Source organism: Hyposmocoma kahamanoa, unplaced genomic scaffold, assembly GCF_003589595.1.
Source record: "Hyposmocoma kahamanoa isolate Upper Pololo Valley unplaced genomic scaffold, ASM358959v1 86, whole genome shotgun sequence".
NCBI lineage: Eukaryota > Metazoa > Arthropoda > Insecta > Lepidoptera > Cosmopterigidae > Hyposmocoma > Hyposmocoma kahamanoa.
The window spans coordinates 15,602,597-15,622,969 of NW_020654289.1; the positions used below are offsets into that span (position 1 = coordinate 15,602,597).

Consider the following 20,373-nt stretch of genomic DNA (forward strand, 5'->3'; position numbering starts at 1 on the left):
GTAAATATTGACAAAATAAATTATCTAACATAAAATATAATCCTGTATGTAAAAACAAAAATATACTACTCTGCCCTTTTTAAGAATAAAACAAAATAAAAATCCATTTTATCTTGATCTATAGAGTTTTTTTTATAATACCAAGTTTTATTGATGCTTTTTTTGGACTCCTGAAACTACCCTTATTACCAAGTTATTACCTGTTCGAATTCAGAACCTGTAAAAAAAAAATTGAAAACCCCAGGGTTTGAAGACAATTTTTACTGCATGTTTCATCTTTTACTGCAAGATGCTTGAGTCCACACAAAAGACGTGTGCCGATTGTAAAATCGTTGGCGACAGCGGCCACAAATAGTGCTACAAATTAGAAAGATATAGGAGTGCTTCGACGTGATAGTGATCGGCATGAAATCGTGGTGTATATTTTTGGAATGTTTAAAAAATCACTAAAACATTGTTTAAATCAACTGTTAGATTAATTTTCAACATTTTTTACACATTAATTTGTACATGCTTTAGGAGATACATAAGTAGATACTGCTGTGAACCTAAAGAATTCTTTGTAAAAAAACAACCACATAAAAATAAACGCTCTAAAAGTATTGTAAGTCGTTGGCTCTAAACATAAATTTAAGAATGGCAAAGACTAAGGAATTATAGTATTGAAATATAGTAAATAATCAACAAAGAAATCGTTACTTCAATGGCAATCAGTGGCATGAAAAAATCGTCGGCGGCGCCGCCGTGCATTAGTCCACTCCAACAGAGTCGTTTGTTTAAGACGATCGATGATAAAACTGAAATGTTTGATATTCGTTCGTTTCCAAGCTTTACTTTGAGGTAAATAAATTAGTTAGTCTTGTGCCATTATAAAAAAAACTTAAAAGATACCATTTTGACAAATAAAATGTTGCATTTTGTAAAAGAAATATTTCTACTACAATGGTTCACTTAAAATAGAACATAATAATAATATTCCGACTGTTCTAGTACTTCTAATTCAGAAATGCAAAGTTTTAGAAATTCCAAAACAAATATTTTTGATGTTATGAAAGAAACAGTTTATTTTTGTTACTATCAACTCTTCGTGCTAATGCAATTACACCGTACAGTCTGGTGTTGTGTCACTAGTAATAATTTTCTGAATGTAAATACAATTATTTTTGCTGTATTTTTGTGTGTGTTTGAAATTTTAAATAACGAATGATATTTAAAATTTCAATAAAAAAGTTTCCATCTTTAAAGTCTTAGTGAACAAATTACTATAAAAAATAAAATCTACCATTATAGAAACATCTTTTTTACTGGCAACATCAGTCACCACGCGATTTTCGTGTATTTCGTTGATTTTCTCGAAGAAGTTATTTGGTTTTGAGGAAATATAATTAATTTAATTACAAGAATGTTCGGAAATCAACCTATACTTGTTCTGAGTAAGTTTTTGAGTCAAGATCTTAAATTTTTTGGGTTTAGAATGTAAAGTTTTTATTCATTACTCATCTGACTTGCAGGCCAAAACACAAAACGTGACTCCGGCCGGAAGGTTCAGATTGAGAATATCAACGCCGGGAAGGTAAGAAGTCGCTACAACTATCAAAAACAGGTAATTTTTGTTCTTTTCTCCTATTTCCAGTCATTAAACGTGGATTTCTTTACGTATTCTAGACTATAGCGGATGTAATTCGAACATGCCTCGGACCTCAGGCTATGTTGAAAATGCTGATGGATCCGATGGGTGGCATTGTGATGACGAACGACGGCAATGCCATCCTTCGCGAGATCACTGTGCAGCACCCCGCCGCCAAATCTATGATTGAAATCGCCAGAACGCAGGATGAAGAGGTTAGGATGGCATTTTTTATCAACATACGTGAAATTTGCTAATCATAGTGTTTTTATTGTATTCTGAAACCAATGACTAATAAAACAATCCAAAATAGACACAACATATTGTTAAATACAACAAAAAATATTACTACAGGTTGGCGATGGCACCACATCAGTAATAGTTCTAGCAGGTGAGATGCTGGCCACAGCGGAGCCATTCCTGGCTCAGAACTTACACCCAACTGTGATCATCAGAGAGTATAGACAGGCTCTGGAAGATGCCATCAAACTGCTGCAGGACAAGATTTCAGTGCCCATTGATTTGAATGATAGAGATAAGTTGAAGGATGTGGTGAGTACTTCTTCTTTTGCTTGTATAGTGCTCAGGTATATTAAGTAGATATCGTCTGGGATAGTGCAAATCCTCATAAGTAGTATTGGTAAAAAGCATGTATCTACACTTAACCAAGGTTTTACAGGAGAGGGATTTAATGTTATTACTTTGTTATTTTAACAGCTACAACTTAAAATTTTGAGCAGTAAGCATTTAGTTATATTGTCTACGGACCGATAACAATGGATTCCTATAAATGATGTAAATTGTTTATCACAATATTTATGCAGATATGATTTTGTTTCAATTATTGAAAAGGACGCTTATAATCTAATGTTAGTTGTTCATAATCACACAATCCCTGACGATATAGTACTGTGCCACCCAATGTGTATTTTATTGAACTTAAATAATGCACTTAAACAAACTAAGAGCTATTTAAATTAATGTTTATTACTTCAAGTACAGGGGCATCATAAATGTATGATTTGAATTGATAGATTTTGTTAATTTAAATGTTCCTATGTGTTTAATTGAAAGTCAATTTAATATTACGCTTTGATAGCATTGACTTACAATTATATGGACGTCGGGTCCGCGCTAAAAAGTGTCCGCACTTGTAAGGCGCTAACATCGTATCAGAGCGCGACACTCCGCTTTAGTCTTCATTTGTTCTACGGACAGCGCGATACTGCGATGACATAATAATTTAAATTTCGAATAGGTTGACTTGGGACATTTTTTTCGTGGTTTTTGTATTAGACCCGTCGTCGTCCATTTATTTCTAAGTCAATGTTTGATAGTAAAGCTTTGGCATTTCAGAACATTGTACAATAAAATGGGTAATAGGTGTTATAAGAATAGATGACTGATAACTGACTTTATCAATATTTAGGTAAAACACTTTATTTAGACATTAGTACACTTAAATGTGACACTACTGTTGATGTGTTTTCTTGTACTACATTTCTACATCAACATACTATCCCTTCTCATTTTACATATTAATGTGTAGTAATATATCTCCATAGCAGTAATCACAGCGTAATTGGTGGCCTTGGTTATGACTGAATTATTGACGGAGGTTATTGATTTCAAATACGAGCTTTTTATTAGGAACAAACCATATTGCTTTAAATGAAAGAAGTAAATGGGTTAATAAAGTAACCAGTGAACAAAATTCTAGTATTTGTTGATGATGAACAAAATTCCTCAAGGTCCACAAAATACATTAGGTCAGCATAGTCCACTGTAGTCTATGTGTGGATTGTAGCTTTGTTAAGATGACTTACGACTGGTAGTAAGGAATGTATTAGCTCATAATGGAAGGTGTTGACTGCAATTCAAGATTTGTATCACTAGATAGGATTTCAAGAAAATAATTTAGCAATCGAAAAATAAATCTTGTATAAAAAATTACGTCATCAATTGAATAGTCTGGAATGGGAAAGATTTTAGCGTTAAGTGTTGTCTCTCGCCACCATTACAGGTTTCGAGAGAACTAAATAACACCCTGAATAAAGAAATGGAACTACAGTGGGGCTAGCACCATAGGGCGCGAATTACGCTACTCCCGCATAGAAATTTCGTTTTTTATGTCGCTCTCACGCTAGTCGTGCACTGTCGTGCTAGCCCTACACGAATTTCAGTATTAATTGATGAAAGTAGACCAGAAATAATAAAAAAATAATAATAACACATACAATCATCGCCCTGCAGGGAAATTCTGCATAGCAGGTGCCATGGACTTACATAGACAACCACAAAATACACCCAACTCATGTGAGAAATAAATGTAGTCCATACAAATATTTCTCCTAGCCCAGGAACCTCTGCATGGCAGACTAGCATGGTAACAGTTTGACTATGGAGGCATGTATGTGTGTTGAATGTATAATGTAGAAGATTGTTATTTATTTTAGAGTTGAACAGAATAATCTGTTATTATTGCAAGAGAGAGAGAGCAGCATCAAGGGTATTGCTATTTTTTAATTGCAGAGATCATAAATCTATAACAACTACACAATCTATAACAACTACAGAGTAATTTTACGAAAATACTCACTTTTTCTTTTGTGTTCCAGATTCGCTCCTGTGTAGGTACCAAGTACATTGGCCGTTGGGCAGATCTGGCCGTAGACATTTCTCTGGATGCAGTCAACACTGTCACTATCAACGATAATGGCAGGGTTGAAGTTGACATTAAAAAGTAAGTTATTAAAATATACAACTGATCATTAGACCTTATTGTTGCTGCAAACATTGAAAATATGTAATACAACACCTGTGGTAACATGACTTTTGCAGGGTACAAGAAAAAAAGCGCTTAAGTGATGATTTAAGGAATAAAAAGAGTTGCAACAATAAAGATATAGCAGAGTTAAATCAGATGCGAAATCGAAGTGTTTTATTGTGTATTCTTTGTACCTTAACACTTTTTTTTTGAAGTTTGTTATTAAATGATACCAGATATACCATATTATAAGGTTAATTTTAGTTGATTAATTTATCTCGTTTAAAATAGAATTTGAATATTTATTTCTGATTGCTATTTTTCTAAAACGAATGACGAATTTGTTCCTGTAATAAGTAATAGCGCATAATGCTGTAACAACTAGCGACTGTAGCCACCTATATACCCATTACAGGGATTCCAGTTGATAAGTTAGACTTAAGAACCACTGTGAATTATTTTTGGTTTGGATAATAAATGAAAAGAAAAAGTTATTGATATTTCAAATCTGTTTTCTACAAAATTCCAGCTACGCAAAAGTAGAAAAAATCCCCGGTGGTTCCATTGAGGAGTCACGCGTATTAAGCGGCGTGATGATCAACAAGGATGTGACGCATCCGAAGATGCGCCGCTACATCGAAAACCCGCGTATAATACTTCTTGACTGTCCGCTTGAGTACAAGAAGGGAGAAAGTCAGACCAATGTTGAGATTTTGGGAGAGCAGGTACCTATTGTTTAAATAAATCAAACATTAGTTGTTTGTACCCAACACAAGGACACATACATACAGATACATGTTATCATTTTATTTTGGGAAATTGTTTTCCATTTCATCTCGGCGTATTGGGGTGCCTTTTTATTTTTTTCATTTCTTGTCTTATGCATATGATCTAAATACTTGCTGGGAAATTTTCTTCCAAAACAAAACATTTAAAAACTCACTACACAAGCAAGATATTATATAATTAGGTAGGTATGGTATCAGGTCATGACAAATAATATTTTTATGTATAGGACTTCACAAAAATGCTGCAACTCGAAGAAGAGCACGTACAACGACAGTGCGCTGAAATCATCGCCCTTAAACCCGATGTAGTGTTCACTGAGAAAGGAGTCTCCGATCTCGCTCAACACTACCTCGTCAAGGCCGGCATCACCGCCATCCGCAGGTATCTCAATTCATTTATTTAATGTCAATAAGTACAATTCTATTATGTCAAATTAAAATTCATAAATTATTGACCTAAGTTAAACTTCTTTATTTATTAGTGCCTTATTCTGTGTCTTTCACAATTCCGCCAATGTCACGTAGGTAGCCTTTACACTGGAGGAGTGGATTTATTTTCAAATATAATTTTGACCCTTACTGCTATATGTGAGACTCGAAGCGGGTTTATCTAAAACAAAGCACATAGCTGCAACATCACAGGATAACACAAAGCACAACCTAATAAATCAGGATTGTTAGTAAATTTTTTAGGTAAATTAATGGATTAATCCAAGCAGTGTAGCTATAGACAGGGGTTATAAAAGAAATTAAAAATAAATAAACAATTACATAAAATAAAGAAAAAGGAAAAAGCAAAAAAGGTTAACATTTTACAATTTTAATTGGTTTATTGCCAAAAATATTTTTTGTGTATTAAAAGGGGAGGGCTTAGACGTCTCGAGGATGCATTTTATGTTAGTTGGACGAGGGACATCTTGAAGGAGTAGATCGTAGAGAGAAACGCTTAGCTTAGGGCAGTTAAAAAGAACATGGTCTGTGGTGCTATCCTCAACATCACACTCACAGAGAATGGTACCTTTTATCCTGATTTTGGCAGGTGGACAGGTGTACTTGCATGCCCAAGTCTTAGGCGACTGACCTATGTTAATTCCTTAGATAGTCTAAATTAATTCCCATCATTTCCACTTTTGACAAGTATGTTTGTCAAAGTTGCAATCTAATGCATTGGTAGACAGATTTTGACCTTATCTACATAGTTACTTTGCGACCGCGGAACACTCTTTTAAGTCCTCGTAATAATGGTACCTATTCCTTTCCGTGAACCAGAACGTAAGCGTAAGAGCTTATTGCGTTAAAAAATAGCACGATTACTGACTTATGCTTTGTGAATGGACTGACCTGAAGGTTAAAAGTACAATAAAATGTTTCGAATGAAACACTTAAATGATCACCAATTTTATCGGCATTTCTTCAGCATCGCATTATTCCAGCACCGAAGGCAGTTGTTCTGTAGTGTAGTCATATTGTGACAGAAAATAAAGATTTACTAAACTCTAGTTCTTTGTTTCCAGACTACGTAAAACAGACAACAATCGGTTGGCGCGCGCTTGTGGTGCGACTATAGTGAATCGCACAGAAGAGCTCAAAGAGAGCGACGTGGGTACAGCCGCCGGTCGCTTCGAGATTAAAAAGATCGGTGACGAATACTTCACTTTTGTTACCGAGTGCAAGAACCCTAAGGTACTATTATTTGTGATTTCTGCTTCAATACTCTTAAAGCGCAATATCGGGCAATTAAAATTTAAATATAATTAAAAATGATACCACAGATTCAATCTCATACAAAAAAATGTCGCACTTGTAATTCTACTTGTTCGGACGCTTATTTTGATTCTTAACGCTGGTCATTAGACGGTACAGAGTAAACGCGATGCTATTGTAATAAATATTCGAAAAGGCCAACAGATGGCAGTTGTAACATTTTTGTCGAGATTGTTCTTCTCTCTACGATTATTGTTCAGGCGTTCATTATAATGTACAATAATATATAATACAATCGCAAAGAAGCTGAATCTGTGCTTTTGATATTTTAACATAAAAAATCATGCTAAAACATGACTTTGTTACAAGTACAATTTCAAAAAAAAAATTTTCTTTATTTTTGTGTTGCTATCTGTACTTTTAAACATGTACTAAAATTAATTTGTATGAATTGATATCTCATGATTATACATTTATTTTTTAGTTATAAAGGTGTAATCATAGATAGTCTACTAAAATTATTTCTAGTAATTCTGTGTTTTGTACAGTCAAGAGCACGTCACGCATGACACTTTGTACTTTGGACCGTTTTTATCGTAAGCAGCATAGAGTTGGATTTAAATCATAAGTGTCAAGCTTGACGTGCTCTTGACCATGTAAAAGTCCACAAAATGCGGGTATGAGGTACAAACATTAATGGAGGTACGAGGTTTACGAATTTAGCTAACGAATTGTCATTTTACAGAACTTAACATTTTGTTTGCATCTATTTAAATAATTATTTCATAGATTTTATGATTGTTGTGCAGTCAGGTCTTCTTTATATGGATTCAATTAGTCCTAACAAATCCAAATGCAATAGATTAGGCATAATAATAAAATGTTAAATATTATATAGATTCCATATTTTTTGAAATTATTTATTTAGCTTTTTTTACCTTATCATATATAGCTTATGGGAATAATACCACACTTTGCCTAAAATTGAAGTATTATTTCATAATGTTTATATTTATCAATAAGTTTAATGGTACATGGTAATCAATAAAAAATAAAAACCAACGTCTAATATAACAGATAGGTACGAAGTAATCAGTCTTTGTTAGCAAACATCATAATACTAATTTTTATTTATTTATGATAATAAAGGACCATTTTCTTATTTGCTTCGGATTTTTTTAATAAAATTTTTAATGCTTTTTAGTATTTATTACTATGCTTCTTTACGGGTATCTTTTCAAATAATAAAGTGCTGTATATTTATTAATATTAAAATCAGACTTGCATACAATTTGCTCGTTGTGGATACTGAACATACCGAGTAGTACTTTATTTCCAGTGTTGTCATAAGTATGGCAATAAAATAACAATACTGCATTTTATTATTTTGATTAAACAAGTAATGTTCGTTAACCTTTTCAGGCGTGCACAATTTTACTACGCGGGGCCTCTAAAGATGTTTTGAATGAAATTGAAAGGAATCTTCAGGACGCCTTACACGTCGCAAAGAATTTGGTAAGTTGGTACTTGAAGTAAAGCTATCGGGGTGAATACTTCGTGAAAATTCGTTAGTAGCATTTGAATACTCATCCTTATTGCAGGGTTTGAAATGATTAAGACATTTATTTTCTTTGATAATTATCATCATAATAATTCAGTGCCTCCAGTGAAATAGGGAATAACTCAAAATTAATACTTTTCAGGAGAAGCAAAAAACCACACTTTTAGTGATTATTGGTTGTTCGCATTTATTATTAGTACTTTTTATGATTTCTAGCTTTAGGTATACATTTAGGCTTCCGTTTAATGGGTTTTGGTTGAACATTCAGTCATATTTTCTTTATATTTTTTAAGTCTTTTTCGCGTTGTGTCCTTGTTTATGAATGCTTAATGGTAATAACACAACTTATGTTAACAAATTTTAAGCCATAATTTGACTTATTCCTTTAACTGCGACTGTTCTATGGTTATAACAATACTTACCAATAATACTAACCACATTTATTAGACATAAAATCGTTAAAAGAATAAAACGACAAGTTTTCTGTTGCGAACTATTAACCAATAACAACACGGTAAAATCGCAGGTATGTCCTTTAAATTTTTTTTTTTTTAAATTAAATAGTTTATTAGTTTAAATAACAAATGGCTTACAAAATAAAGCCCGCCAAACTGCAATACAGTTTGTTGGCAGGGACACACTCTCATTAAATAATATGCCTCGACCCACTCATCATACACACACATCCGCATCCACTTATCGTGCACACACACCACACATACTCATAAATACTAAACTACATACTGTTTAACTATTTGAGACTTGTAGCAACAATGTCTCCTTCACTTTCTTTTTAAACATCAGCTTCGATACATTACTTTCATCTATACTCAAATCATTATAGATGACCGGTACAAGATATTCCTTTGTTCTTTGACCGTAATAATTTATAATCCTAGGTACAATATACTTTTTATCAATAACAGCTCTAGTGGTATAAGAATGTTCATAATATTTTTTAAAATCATCCCTTCTGTACTCCTCCACTGCTATTAATAACTTGACCCTTTCATGAACCGGCAGCACCCTACACTTCGAGAACAATTCCACATAGTTTTTGTGACATTTTTCCTTTACATCCTTGTCAACCAACAATTTTAAAAACCTTATTTGCAGTTGCTTAATTTGGTCTAAATAAGATGTAAATGTGCGCCCATAACTACTAAGACCGTACGAGATAATAGAATCGGCTAGCGCATAATACACCATGTATAAAGTAGCCTTATCTACAATAAACTTAAGCTGAAAACATCTATTTAAAGATAGTCTAAGTTTCGAACATACATTTTCGACATGCAACTTCCATGAAAAATTATCATCAACTGTTAACCCCAAATATTTAAATTTATCCACTAATTCTATTTTGTTACAATTACAACCTATTTTTTTCTTGTGAAGACAATCATAAGAATGACCCAACACTGTAGGACTGTCAGAATATACTTTGCTATGGGGAGAATATACATGCATACATTTTGTTTTGCTATGATTTATAATTATACCATTATCATGAGACCATTTAACAATACTATCGAAATCTTCCTGAATCTTATATTCGATGTTTTTTAAATTGTTGTCAGCGTACACTAAACAGGTGTCGTCCGCATACATGTAAACCTTACAATGCTTAACTACATTACACATAGAATTAACGTGCATGCTATACCCTATCGGTCCGTATACTGAACCAGTCGGCACACCATAGGTAATGTTAAATTTTTTACCAGTTTGCCCCTCTATAAGAGTCTGTAGCGTCCTGTCTTGTAAGTACGCTCGGAACCAATTGCTAAGCGGGCCACGAACACCACATTCGTTCATAGCTCGAAGCAGCTGACTATGTTCTAAAGTATCGAATGCCTTTTTGAAGTCTATGAAAATGACTATCAATTGCTTCCGGTCATTTAGGCTTTGATTAACATAATCAGTGAAACCTGTCAGTGCAGTTGCAGTACTACGGCCTCTTCGAAAACCATGCTGAGAATCTAAAATTACTTTATTAGACTCTAAAAAGTTTGTCACTTGATTCATAATAATTTTTTCGACTATTTTATTGATTACCGATAATATTGCTATTGGCCTATAATTTGCATAATCGAAATGACTACCCTGTTTATATAGCGGTCTAATATTAGCCGTCTTAAGGTCCTTAGGATAGACACCATTCTTTACAGAAAGATTTATAAATTTAGCCAATATTGGACTAATCTGTTCCTTTATTAACTTAATGTCCATAACCCTAATGCCGTCATAACCCGGCGCTTTTTCTTCACTTAAGTTATTTATTATTTTTAATACATCTTGTGCACTAACATTTACAAACCGCATAGAAACAGGGCATTCATTAACATAACGGGAGCGGTCCAAGAAAGTCTGAGTACAAACATGATTAAGTTTAATAGACACTACTTCCTCTGTAAAAGTTTTGGAAAAACTATTGGAAATATTTTCTATGGAATCTAATGTACCAAGATGTTTTAATATTACTTGATCCAAACATCTCTTCGTTCTACCTAACCACCCATTAATGCACGACCACACCTTTCTTAAATCATTTCCACATTTTTTTAACTGATCTTGTTTAAATTTGTTTTTAGCATTATTTATACACTTGTTTACTTTATTCCTAAATCTAGTATACTCTAAACGATAGTTACAATTTTTAGGAGAAGACTTCCACTTCCTAAACAACTTATCTCTTCTACTCATCATTTGTTTTAATTCTAATGTTATCCATGGTTGTGTCTTCCTTTTATTTCCCATACTTTGACTAACTTTACAAGATTTATAAATACTATCAAAAACATACCATAGCTTACTGTATATTTCTAAAGGGCAATTAATATCCCTAAACTCAAACCAACACACATTTTTAAGTTGTTCATAAACGAGTTTATTACTCAGCACTGTTCGCACATTGTCTACTTTACAACCACCACACTTTACTACGTCTGACGCCACGCACATGCCTATTAGGCAGTGATCAGAAATTTTACACTCAAGTACAAAAGATGATAATGGGCGAGGCCGGCACCGTATCCAAACATGGTCTATGCAAGAGCGAACCACGCATCCTTTAAATATTTCTTCCCGCGTGTAATCTGTTATTCCGCATTGGAAACCCAAGCTGCTTAACATGTCTTTGTATTTTTTAACACCAGTTTTGCTCTCGTCTTTTAAATCCATGTTTGTATCTCCTAATAATATTGTTTCTGAACGAACATTAAGATTTTTCAATAATTTATGAAGCTCTTCTACAAAGCATAACCTGTTTGTTCTTGGAGGTCGGTAAACAGCCGTTATATGTATATCATGGCACTTGTCGCCGGATAATCTCCCGTGCAATAATTCCATAGTATTTCCGTCCATTACCGCAGCAGAGAAATTATATTCACTCTTGTAGTATACTAAAATTCCACCACCGGATTGGCTACTTCGTGCATGTATATATGTGTCGAATCCATGTATTGTAAATAAAGACAACTGTTCTTTGGTTATATCTATTTCTGATAATACAATAACATCTAAGTTTTTTTTACAGGTGTCAATAAGTACGAGCAGTTCATTGAAATGCTTTTTAAGTGATCTTATATTTAAGTGTAATATATTTAGACTATTCCTGTTGACCAATAGGTCTGCACTCCACTCATCTGCACTATAATATCTAGTGTAATTTATATCTGTTACGACATGTGACAGTAGATCGTTGAATTTTATATGATAAACAAATAACTACAACAAAATTTTATTGCCTAATTGTGGCTATACTAATTTACACATCAACCTCTTTTCTTTAAATTGTTTACATCTTGTTCCTTACGTATGACATTTATTTTTCTGTTCTGTTCACTATCATCCTTTCGGGCAAGTATTTTTCCATTCTGTACCCATATATACTTATATAATCCCTTTAACTCCATCTTTGTATACCACAAGAGTTGACGTGTAGATTTTGGTAGGTCTTCATTAAAATATATCGGTGTGTTATCCCCATCAGAGTAAATGTTAGTATTGAATACGCGCATCTTCTTTTTTGCAACTAGCCATTCATTACGTGCAGTGATAGAACTTAAGGTCACGATCACCGACCGCGGCCGCTTTTTGTTTTCTTTGTCATTTTTTTTTCTGCGCCCACCCGCATGGCATCGCAAATATTATTCGGGTTTAATTTTATTTTTTCTGCCAAAGTTACGACCACAGCTTTAATATTTTCACCATCCCTTGATTCTAAACCGACAATTTCAATGTTTTTCTCTCTACCTTTTGACTCCAAAAAAGCGATTCTTTCTTCAAGTGCCGAATTACACTTCTCTAAATAGACATTTTTTTGTTCTAAGGACACCATCTTTTGATCCGTTTTTTGCTGTGCTATCACAAGCTCATCATATTTTTGAGAATAGAAGTCAACTGACTCAACAAGGTCATCAATTGTCTTTTTCAAGGAAAAAAGTATTTCCAGTTTATTGTTAACTTGTAACAAGCAGAGCCTGCGGTGACGTGGTCTCCAAGTCCACTTTCAACATTGGAGACTGAGAGTCAAGTTTTCCACCCACTTTGACACAGTCTCGGCACAGATCGGCGTCCGACAATATTTTACCGTCGCTGGCACACTTCTTGTGATAATTACCACCACAACTCCCTTTGCATTGCACTTTATCGTTTCTAGGAATGTATTGCTTGCACTTTTTACAATTCACCATTTTTAAATATTACTTCTAATCGATAAAGAATCAATACGACAAGAGGTACGAATGCGCTCGCGCAGTGAATAAGTAGGTCAATAAATGACAGTAGTAACTAACGTCTGCACGCTGAGAGCTCGCGCGGCTAACTTATCTTAACTTGTCCAATCGTGTCCAGTGGAACAAACAAAATGCTCAGTTATACTTTTATGTACACTGTGGAATAACGCAATAGTCACTTTTAGTCCTACTTTTTTCCCAGTCATTATGGAATAATACGAAAAGGGTCTTTATGTAAAAATATATCTCTAGTTATTCGTTAAACTTGCATGTATTTTTTGAATTGGGAGCACTTATACCTTTGGACTCATAAAAATGCCCGATAACTAAAATTGTGCCTTTAAAAACAGTGAGTTATGCCCTTAGTGTAATAAGAAAAACGACATTAGGAGACTGCTAGAGAGATGTCCTATTGATATGTTATGTAATCGGACACGCTGAAGTCAATGGTGCAGTAAAAATAAAAGGGCATAACTGGTCTTATTCTGTTTTTCACTGGAAGCACTGAATTATCCGATAATTATCCATGCTGATTCATAGTTTTGTTTCTTTAATTTTTGACCAAAAATGAATTTTAATTCACTTTAATACTTACTATAATATTATGGAAAAAGACATCTGTAATTTATTAATTATTTTATTAATTATTTTATTAATTTGCAAATCACAAAATAATATTAATAATTTGTTTTAAATGTGTAATATAAATATTATAAATCACTCACAAAAAAAACTTTAATTCTTACTTATTATTAGACTGTTATCTATAAAAACAACGTAAAGCAATATTAGTATTATTATTAATACAAAGATCGAACACTCAGAAAAAATTCCTTCGATCCGGTCGGATTCGAACCGACGTCTTCTAGCTCACCGTGCCAGACGCTATACCAACTAAGCCATGGAACGAACAAGCGGACCTCACGAATTTTTTTATGTGCTTGCTTCGTATCTTTGTATTTTGGTTTTTTCGACGACTTTTTAGTCGTAGCGCCACCTATGAGAAATCTATGAAAGTTTTATCGCCCAGTTAGATATCTTTACAGTTACCAGCCCTGGCGAGAGATGTCGCTATTCACTGTATTTTAAATTTTTATTGAATTGATATTCAATTATTTTTGTGAAATTATTCCACTAGTTTGTTATAATTATTAATACAAAGATCGAACACTCAGAAAAAATTCCTTCGATCCGGCCGGATTCGAACCGACGTCTTTAGCTTACCGTGGCAGACGCTATACTAACTACGCCACGCAAGCCAGGAATAAAAATTTACAATATTTAATAAAATGTGTAAAAAATTTTTCTCTATTTTTGCTGTAAAAATATTTGCAATGAATTTTTTTATGAGTTTTAGCGTATTGCAACTAACTTTTTAATTACCTGTATCGACAATGACGTAGTAGGTCACTATAGTGTTTACTATTTCTTAAGGTCTTTCAAATCGATAACTGATTTTAGATACTGAACCCTCGCCTAGTGGCTGGCGGAGGTGCGGTGGAGATGGCGGTGTCGCAGGCTCTGGCCGCCAACGGCGCGCACAACACGCCCTACCGCGCAGTCGCGCAGGCCTTGGGTAAGTCAAAGATCGAACAAGCTGAATTTCATAGGGAATTTTAGGTCTGTATCGCTGGCCCAATGTTATGCGATATAATGCTAGTTGAGCACTTCACAAGTTTTAGAAGGGCTGGGAACCTTTCCACCATGGTGCTTTTGTTCACAGTTAGGCATTGTTGTTAATAAACATTCACAAATAATAATAATATTCCAGACAATCATACTAATTACCTGGGACCTTACCATGGACTCTTATTACAGTTCAGTATAGGTTTGTAATGACATAAAAGCGGGATGGTGGTATACGCTTTGTGTAGCGCTGTCTCACAACGATTCATTTTAGGTCCTAAACTGAATCGTAATAAGAGTTCATGGTAAGACCCTGAAACTAGTCGTAGTTTCCGAGTCGACGCGCATAATTGCGATTCACAATTGGCCGGTCGGAAACTTTTGACATTTCTAATCGTAACAATAGTTGATTTAAGTCACAAATTAGAAGGATACAGTAGGAATCAGGTTCATCTTCTCGCTCAGAAACCCATCTATTTTTGAGATCGGATCGATTCCGACTTGAATCAAAATCGGACGCAGAGTCAATTTACAAAAGTTTATTTCACAAATACGTACGTACGTACGTACGTACAGAAATACGTACCTGAGAAATCTCTCAGGTACTGTAATGACTAATCAGTCATCTCATTATGACTGAAATGTTATCAATATATATATACAGTGGTGGTCGTATAATTAGAAACACTACAAACGGTCCTTGACATTATGTAAGAAACTTCACCGCATTCGTTTTTATTTTGAAATTAAACAATAAATAGGACAACAATAGGTTCAACGATTTATTATTTATTAGAAAAACAATATAAATCCCCCTACACAAGTGCAGTTTCAATATTACATTACGGACAAACATTTAAATCAGTTTTAAGGTATAAACAATAATGGACAACTAATTAGAAACAACAACAAAACAGTGTAAAAAACAAAATTTTTTTAAATATTAGCAATTAGTATTTTTATTTACGAAATAGTTAGTATCCACAGCCTACCAATATTTATAATTAATATTTAGTGGCGTATCCCTTATTTTCAATAACAGCTTTGCAACGACGTGACATTGATTCAATCAATGCTTCAACAAATGCTTCATATAATTCGTTTTGACTGGTGTTATGTTTGTTTGAGACTTTCTTCTTAACAATATATCACAGATTTTCTATCGGGTATAAATCCGGACTATTTGCTGGCCAGTCTAAAACGGATATACGCTGTTCGCTAAGGAAACATTTGACGCTATTGGCCGTGTGTTTAGGATCATTGTCATGCTGAAAGTTCCAGGTTAAAGACAAATGATCGTCCGAGTAGGGAATCATTGTGTCCTCTAAGATATTTGTGTACTGCCATTGATCCATTGTACCTTCAATCTTCCGAACGGGACCAACCCCACATCCGGAAAAACACCCCCAAACTTTAATGTTTCCGCTACCGTGCTTGACTATGCTCCTTGTGTATTTATAATTAAAAGCACTGTTTACAGGACGTCTAACATAGCGTTTTCCATCTGAATTTACCATGTTTATTTTCGTTTCATCTGAAAATAATACTTTTTTCCAGTCTCGTACCGTCCAATTAACATATTTTTTTGCGAATAATAATCGCTTCTCTCGATGTTGCTTGGTAAGAAGCGGTACCTTTCGAGATGTTCTTCCAAACAATTTAGCTTCCACTAATGTTCGGCGTATCAGTCTTGATGAGACGTTTCTGGGGTCATCAGGCGAAAAAACTTCATTTTTAATCTGGGTTGAGCCTTTAAATGGGTCTTTTTTAGCAACACGAACGATTAGCTTATCTTCTCTGGGAGAGGTTTTTCTTGGCCGAGCCTTTCTAAGAACATTTTCAACAGTTCCATGTGTTTTATAGTGATCAATTGCATTAAAAACTTTCTTCACAGAACAATTTAAATGCTCAGCTATTCTTCTGTACGTCCACTTTTGATCTAAATGTAAATTAACAATTATTTGCCTAGTTGACGCGTCACAACTTTTATTTTTGCCCATTTTGAACAAAATTAAATTCAGAGTAAATTTTGAATTGCCGCCAAATTAATAGAAAACATCAAGAAAGAAATGTTATTCTTCAATCTCAAAAAAAGAACGAGCTATAGATGCTTTCTTCAAATGTTTCTAATTAGACGTCCAAGCGGCCAGGAACAGAAAATATACTCGTACATTGTGTAAGACTCATTTTATAATTAAAAGTAAGATATGTTTTATTTTTTACGCATTTAATGATTTTTTATTTGAGTGGCTACATTATTGCATGATTATTTATTATTAAATTTATATATTTTTCACGAACATTTGTACGTTGAAGTTAAACTTCCTTCAATCATAAGAAGTGTGTCTAATTAAACGACCACCATAGCATAGCTAGTTTTTTTAAAGTATAAATCGTTTGGGGAAAATGAAAACGACATGTGTCTATGCTTTATTTAGCAATTTTCAATGCGAGAAGATATCATCGTCCCCGAATCTGGTTTTTTGTATGTATACAATATGAACCATCGACAGCCGTCGATTTGGTGGATCGTAACCCGCATTGTACTGTCTTGAGTTATTACAAGTGATTTCTGTATGTTATATTTGTAATAATATAAATATAATTTTTATTAATGTGTAAGTAGTAGTAATCCGCCGAAGGCTCTCCTGTTGAATCCTTAATTAATATAAGCAAGCCAGTTGAAAAGATTATGATCCCCTGCAGAGATCATCCCCCGCACGCTGGCCCAGAACTGCGGCGCCAACACGATCCGCACGCTGACGGCGCTGCGCGCGCGACACGCTGTCTCCTGCGCCTGCACCGTCGGCATCGACGGCGACAACGGGGAGATCGTCGACATGGCCGTTAAGGGGATTTGGGAGCCACTCGCGGTCAAACTACAGGTACTGTTCGCAGCATACTAAAGTAAACAAACTGTCCCTTTTTGTAATATGATATGTCGAGTGTGTGCGTTATTATTATATTATTATTACTATAATTCGAATAAAACGTTTTCATGAATTGCATAACAATTGTGTTACAGGTGTACAAAACGGCAGTGGAGACAGCGATCCTCCTGCTCAGGATCGACGACATCGTATCGGGCTCCAAGAAGAAGGACCGCGAACCAGCTGCGCCCGCGCAGATGGCCCAGGGCATGCAGGAATAACACACGCCCACAAAGCTTAGTTAGCATATTCGGGGATGACATTCTAATTCATACTTAGACTCGCTAGTAATAAAATTTCAGATTCACTAAGCCGAGCCACACTATTTTGGCATAGACTTGATTATGGCGAAATATCTTGCTAGAAAAGAGAAGCGCTGAAACGCGGTTAAATCAAAGCCAGCCCTACCGAAGTAGAGCTCCAGTTAACATTTACTGAAGAATGTATTGTAAATATATTGAAGTGTCCAATACGATATCACTATTTTGACATTATTGACAGAAACACATAGTCAATTAGTCTGTGATAAAAGGAACAACGCTACTACACGGGTAAAATACGTGCCCGTTTGTTTTTTATTAGTTTCTAAACACTTATACCGTTTACATAGAATCTGAAATCCAAATAACTATTTGAAATATGACAAATTGGTCTGGAGCTCAATAACCAAACGCTATGGAGTACATAGTCTATACTGATATTTTATTATAGCCGGTAATGGTTGAAAAGATAAATTATAACAAAAACACCCACCTTAGCAAAACAATTCAGTTACACGGCACAAAAACAGTTATGTAACCTTGGTGAATATTTTCTTCTGAATATCGAGAACGACACGATTCCTTTTACAGAGGAGGCAGGTTATCATAGCATCAACCTTATCTTTTACGGTATTACTACATAACCGCGAGCCATCAATAATCACCAACTCTATTGTCTTGCTAAAACGCTATGTTATGACGTAGAAAAATGTCAGTTAGGCGTCGCCCTCTGATGACTTTGGAATGGGGCCCATTGACTATTTCATTTTTTTTCTTGGCTTTTGCTCAACACTTAACTATTTCTGCCGCCAAGCAGTAATGTCAGCATTATTGTGTTCCGATTTTGAAGGGTAAGGGTGCTGATGGTGAAATTACAGGCACATAGGACTTGTCAACTTATGTCTCAGGGTGACGGGCGCAGTGGCATTGCTCCTCAGTTCTTGAGTGGCACTGCAACTGTTATGGACAGGCGGGTAGCTTTATCATCAGGCGCACGGCTTGTTTGTTCCATCACTTGATATTATTAAAAAAAACTTTCTCAATTGAATGATCCCACGTTAGTATTCTGCCGCCTGAATTGAATCAATGGTTCACAGTTATTTTTGTATGGTTTCTGGTCCATTTAATACGTTATTTCAGCAATAATAAGTGCCTATGAAAACCTACATCGTTAGTCAATATCGTTTTCAAGAGTTTATGCGAAGTATCACGTATGTACTATTTTAATTACTAGGATCTTAATTTGTATAGAATAGAATGTTGTCCTTGAATATTATAATTAATAATAATTTTATTTTATTCGTTGAGTTTCGTGCCGTGATTTCGTGTTTCCATTAAAATTAGAAACGCTAGTCTTATTCGTTACGCTCTTGAATCACAAATATTTGTTTGACTTTGTTCTAAAATTGAAGTTACATTTACATTTTGAGCCTTAAGTTATTTTACGTAAAGATCGGCCAGATTATATAAGCTCCTAATATACATATGTTCAATATGAGAAAACACAGCACTTACTAACCCTGAAATTGTGAAAAAATACCAGTTATTTTAAATCGTCATAGTAAAAATTCACTAGGTCCTTGTAATGAACATAACGATGCTATAATTGCATTATAATAAATTAGGATCCCCATAGATATTTATTAGAACTAGTAGTCAACGTTATTGTGCAACATTGAATACCGATGAATTTAGGTTCTAAGTTTCTTACTTAATATCGCTTGAAACGCACCTTTTATGCTGTAACGATTGATAAAGGTACCCCATAAACGTGACCAAATACGTAGTAAAAACAGTCCAGTCTTCCCAAATTCGGTACGTTCTTGACATCTTTTCAATCCCTGTGGAATAGTGTGTTTTGTAGTGTATAGTGGTTATTGTCATTTCATCTTCGATATGGTTATATCGAAGATGAAATCTAACTATAACTCCGTATTGAGTAAAATGTAGTTTCATAAGTATGAAACTACATTTTACTTGATTCAATGTGCTGGCAACATTGAACGTTCAGGGAGTTTTAAAGTCGGGGCTAACACCTAAGGGCTTATTTTGATATCAACACTAACACATTTTTGTAATGTATCTTAATTTCCCTCCTTAGTAAAATTACATCGCGGCACGATCTCAAAACTAGCTTTCTCACAATGATAGTGCTAATAATGGATGCCTTACTCAATACAATGTTAGGTTCACGAGGGACACTCTTATTTCAATGTATTAATGTTTAGTTTATTTATAATTGTTCGCGGTTATACTGTCTCCAACCGCATGCATTTAAGTTCAAAATGCTATTTTATTATGGAACAATAATAGTATTAAAGTTTTTATCTACTACTTGTTTGTTTGATTTGTCTTATTGGTAAAAATGAAA

At 34.4% G+C, this 20,373-nt stretch overlaps 1 protein-coding gene across 1 annotated transcript; it reads left to right on the top strand.

Annotated features, from left to right (window-relative positions):
- The first annotated feature begins 1,312 nt into the window (after positions 1-1,312).
- On the top strand, positions 1,313-18,336 carry LOC113234753 (T-complex protein 1 subunit gamma). The gene is made up of 12 exons (XM_026470218.1): positions 1,313-1,433; positions 1,512-1,573; positions 1,666-1,842; positions 1,982-2,179; positions 4,246-4,370; positions 4,924-5,119; positions 5,410-5,564; positions 6,697-6,865; positions 8,309-8,401; positions 14,648-14,762; positions 17,519-17,697; positions 17,838-18,336. The coding sequence occupies exons 1-12, from the start codon at positions 1,403-1,405 to the stop codon at positions 17,961-17,963; spliced, it is 1,626 nt and encodes a 541-aa protein (XP_026326003.1). The 5' UTR covers positions 1,313-1,402; the 3' UTR covers positions 17,964-18,336.
- The last annotated feature ends 2,037 nt before the right edge of the window (positions 18,337-20,373 follow it).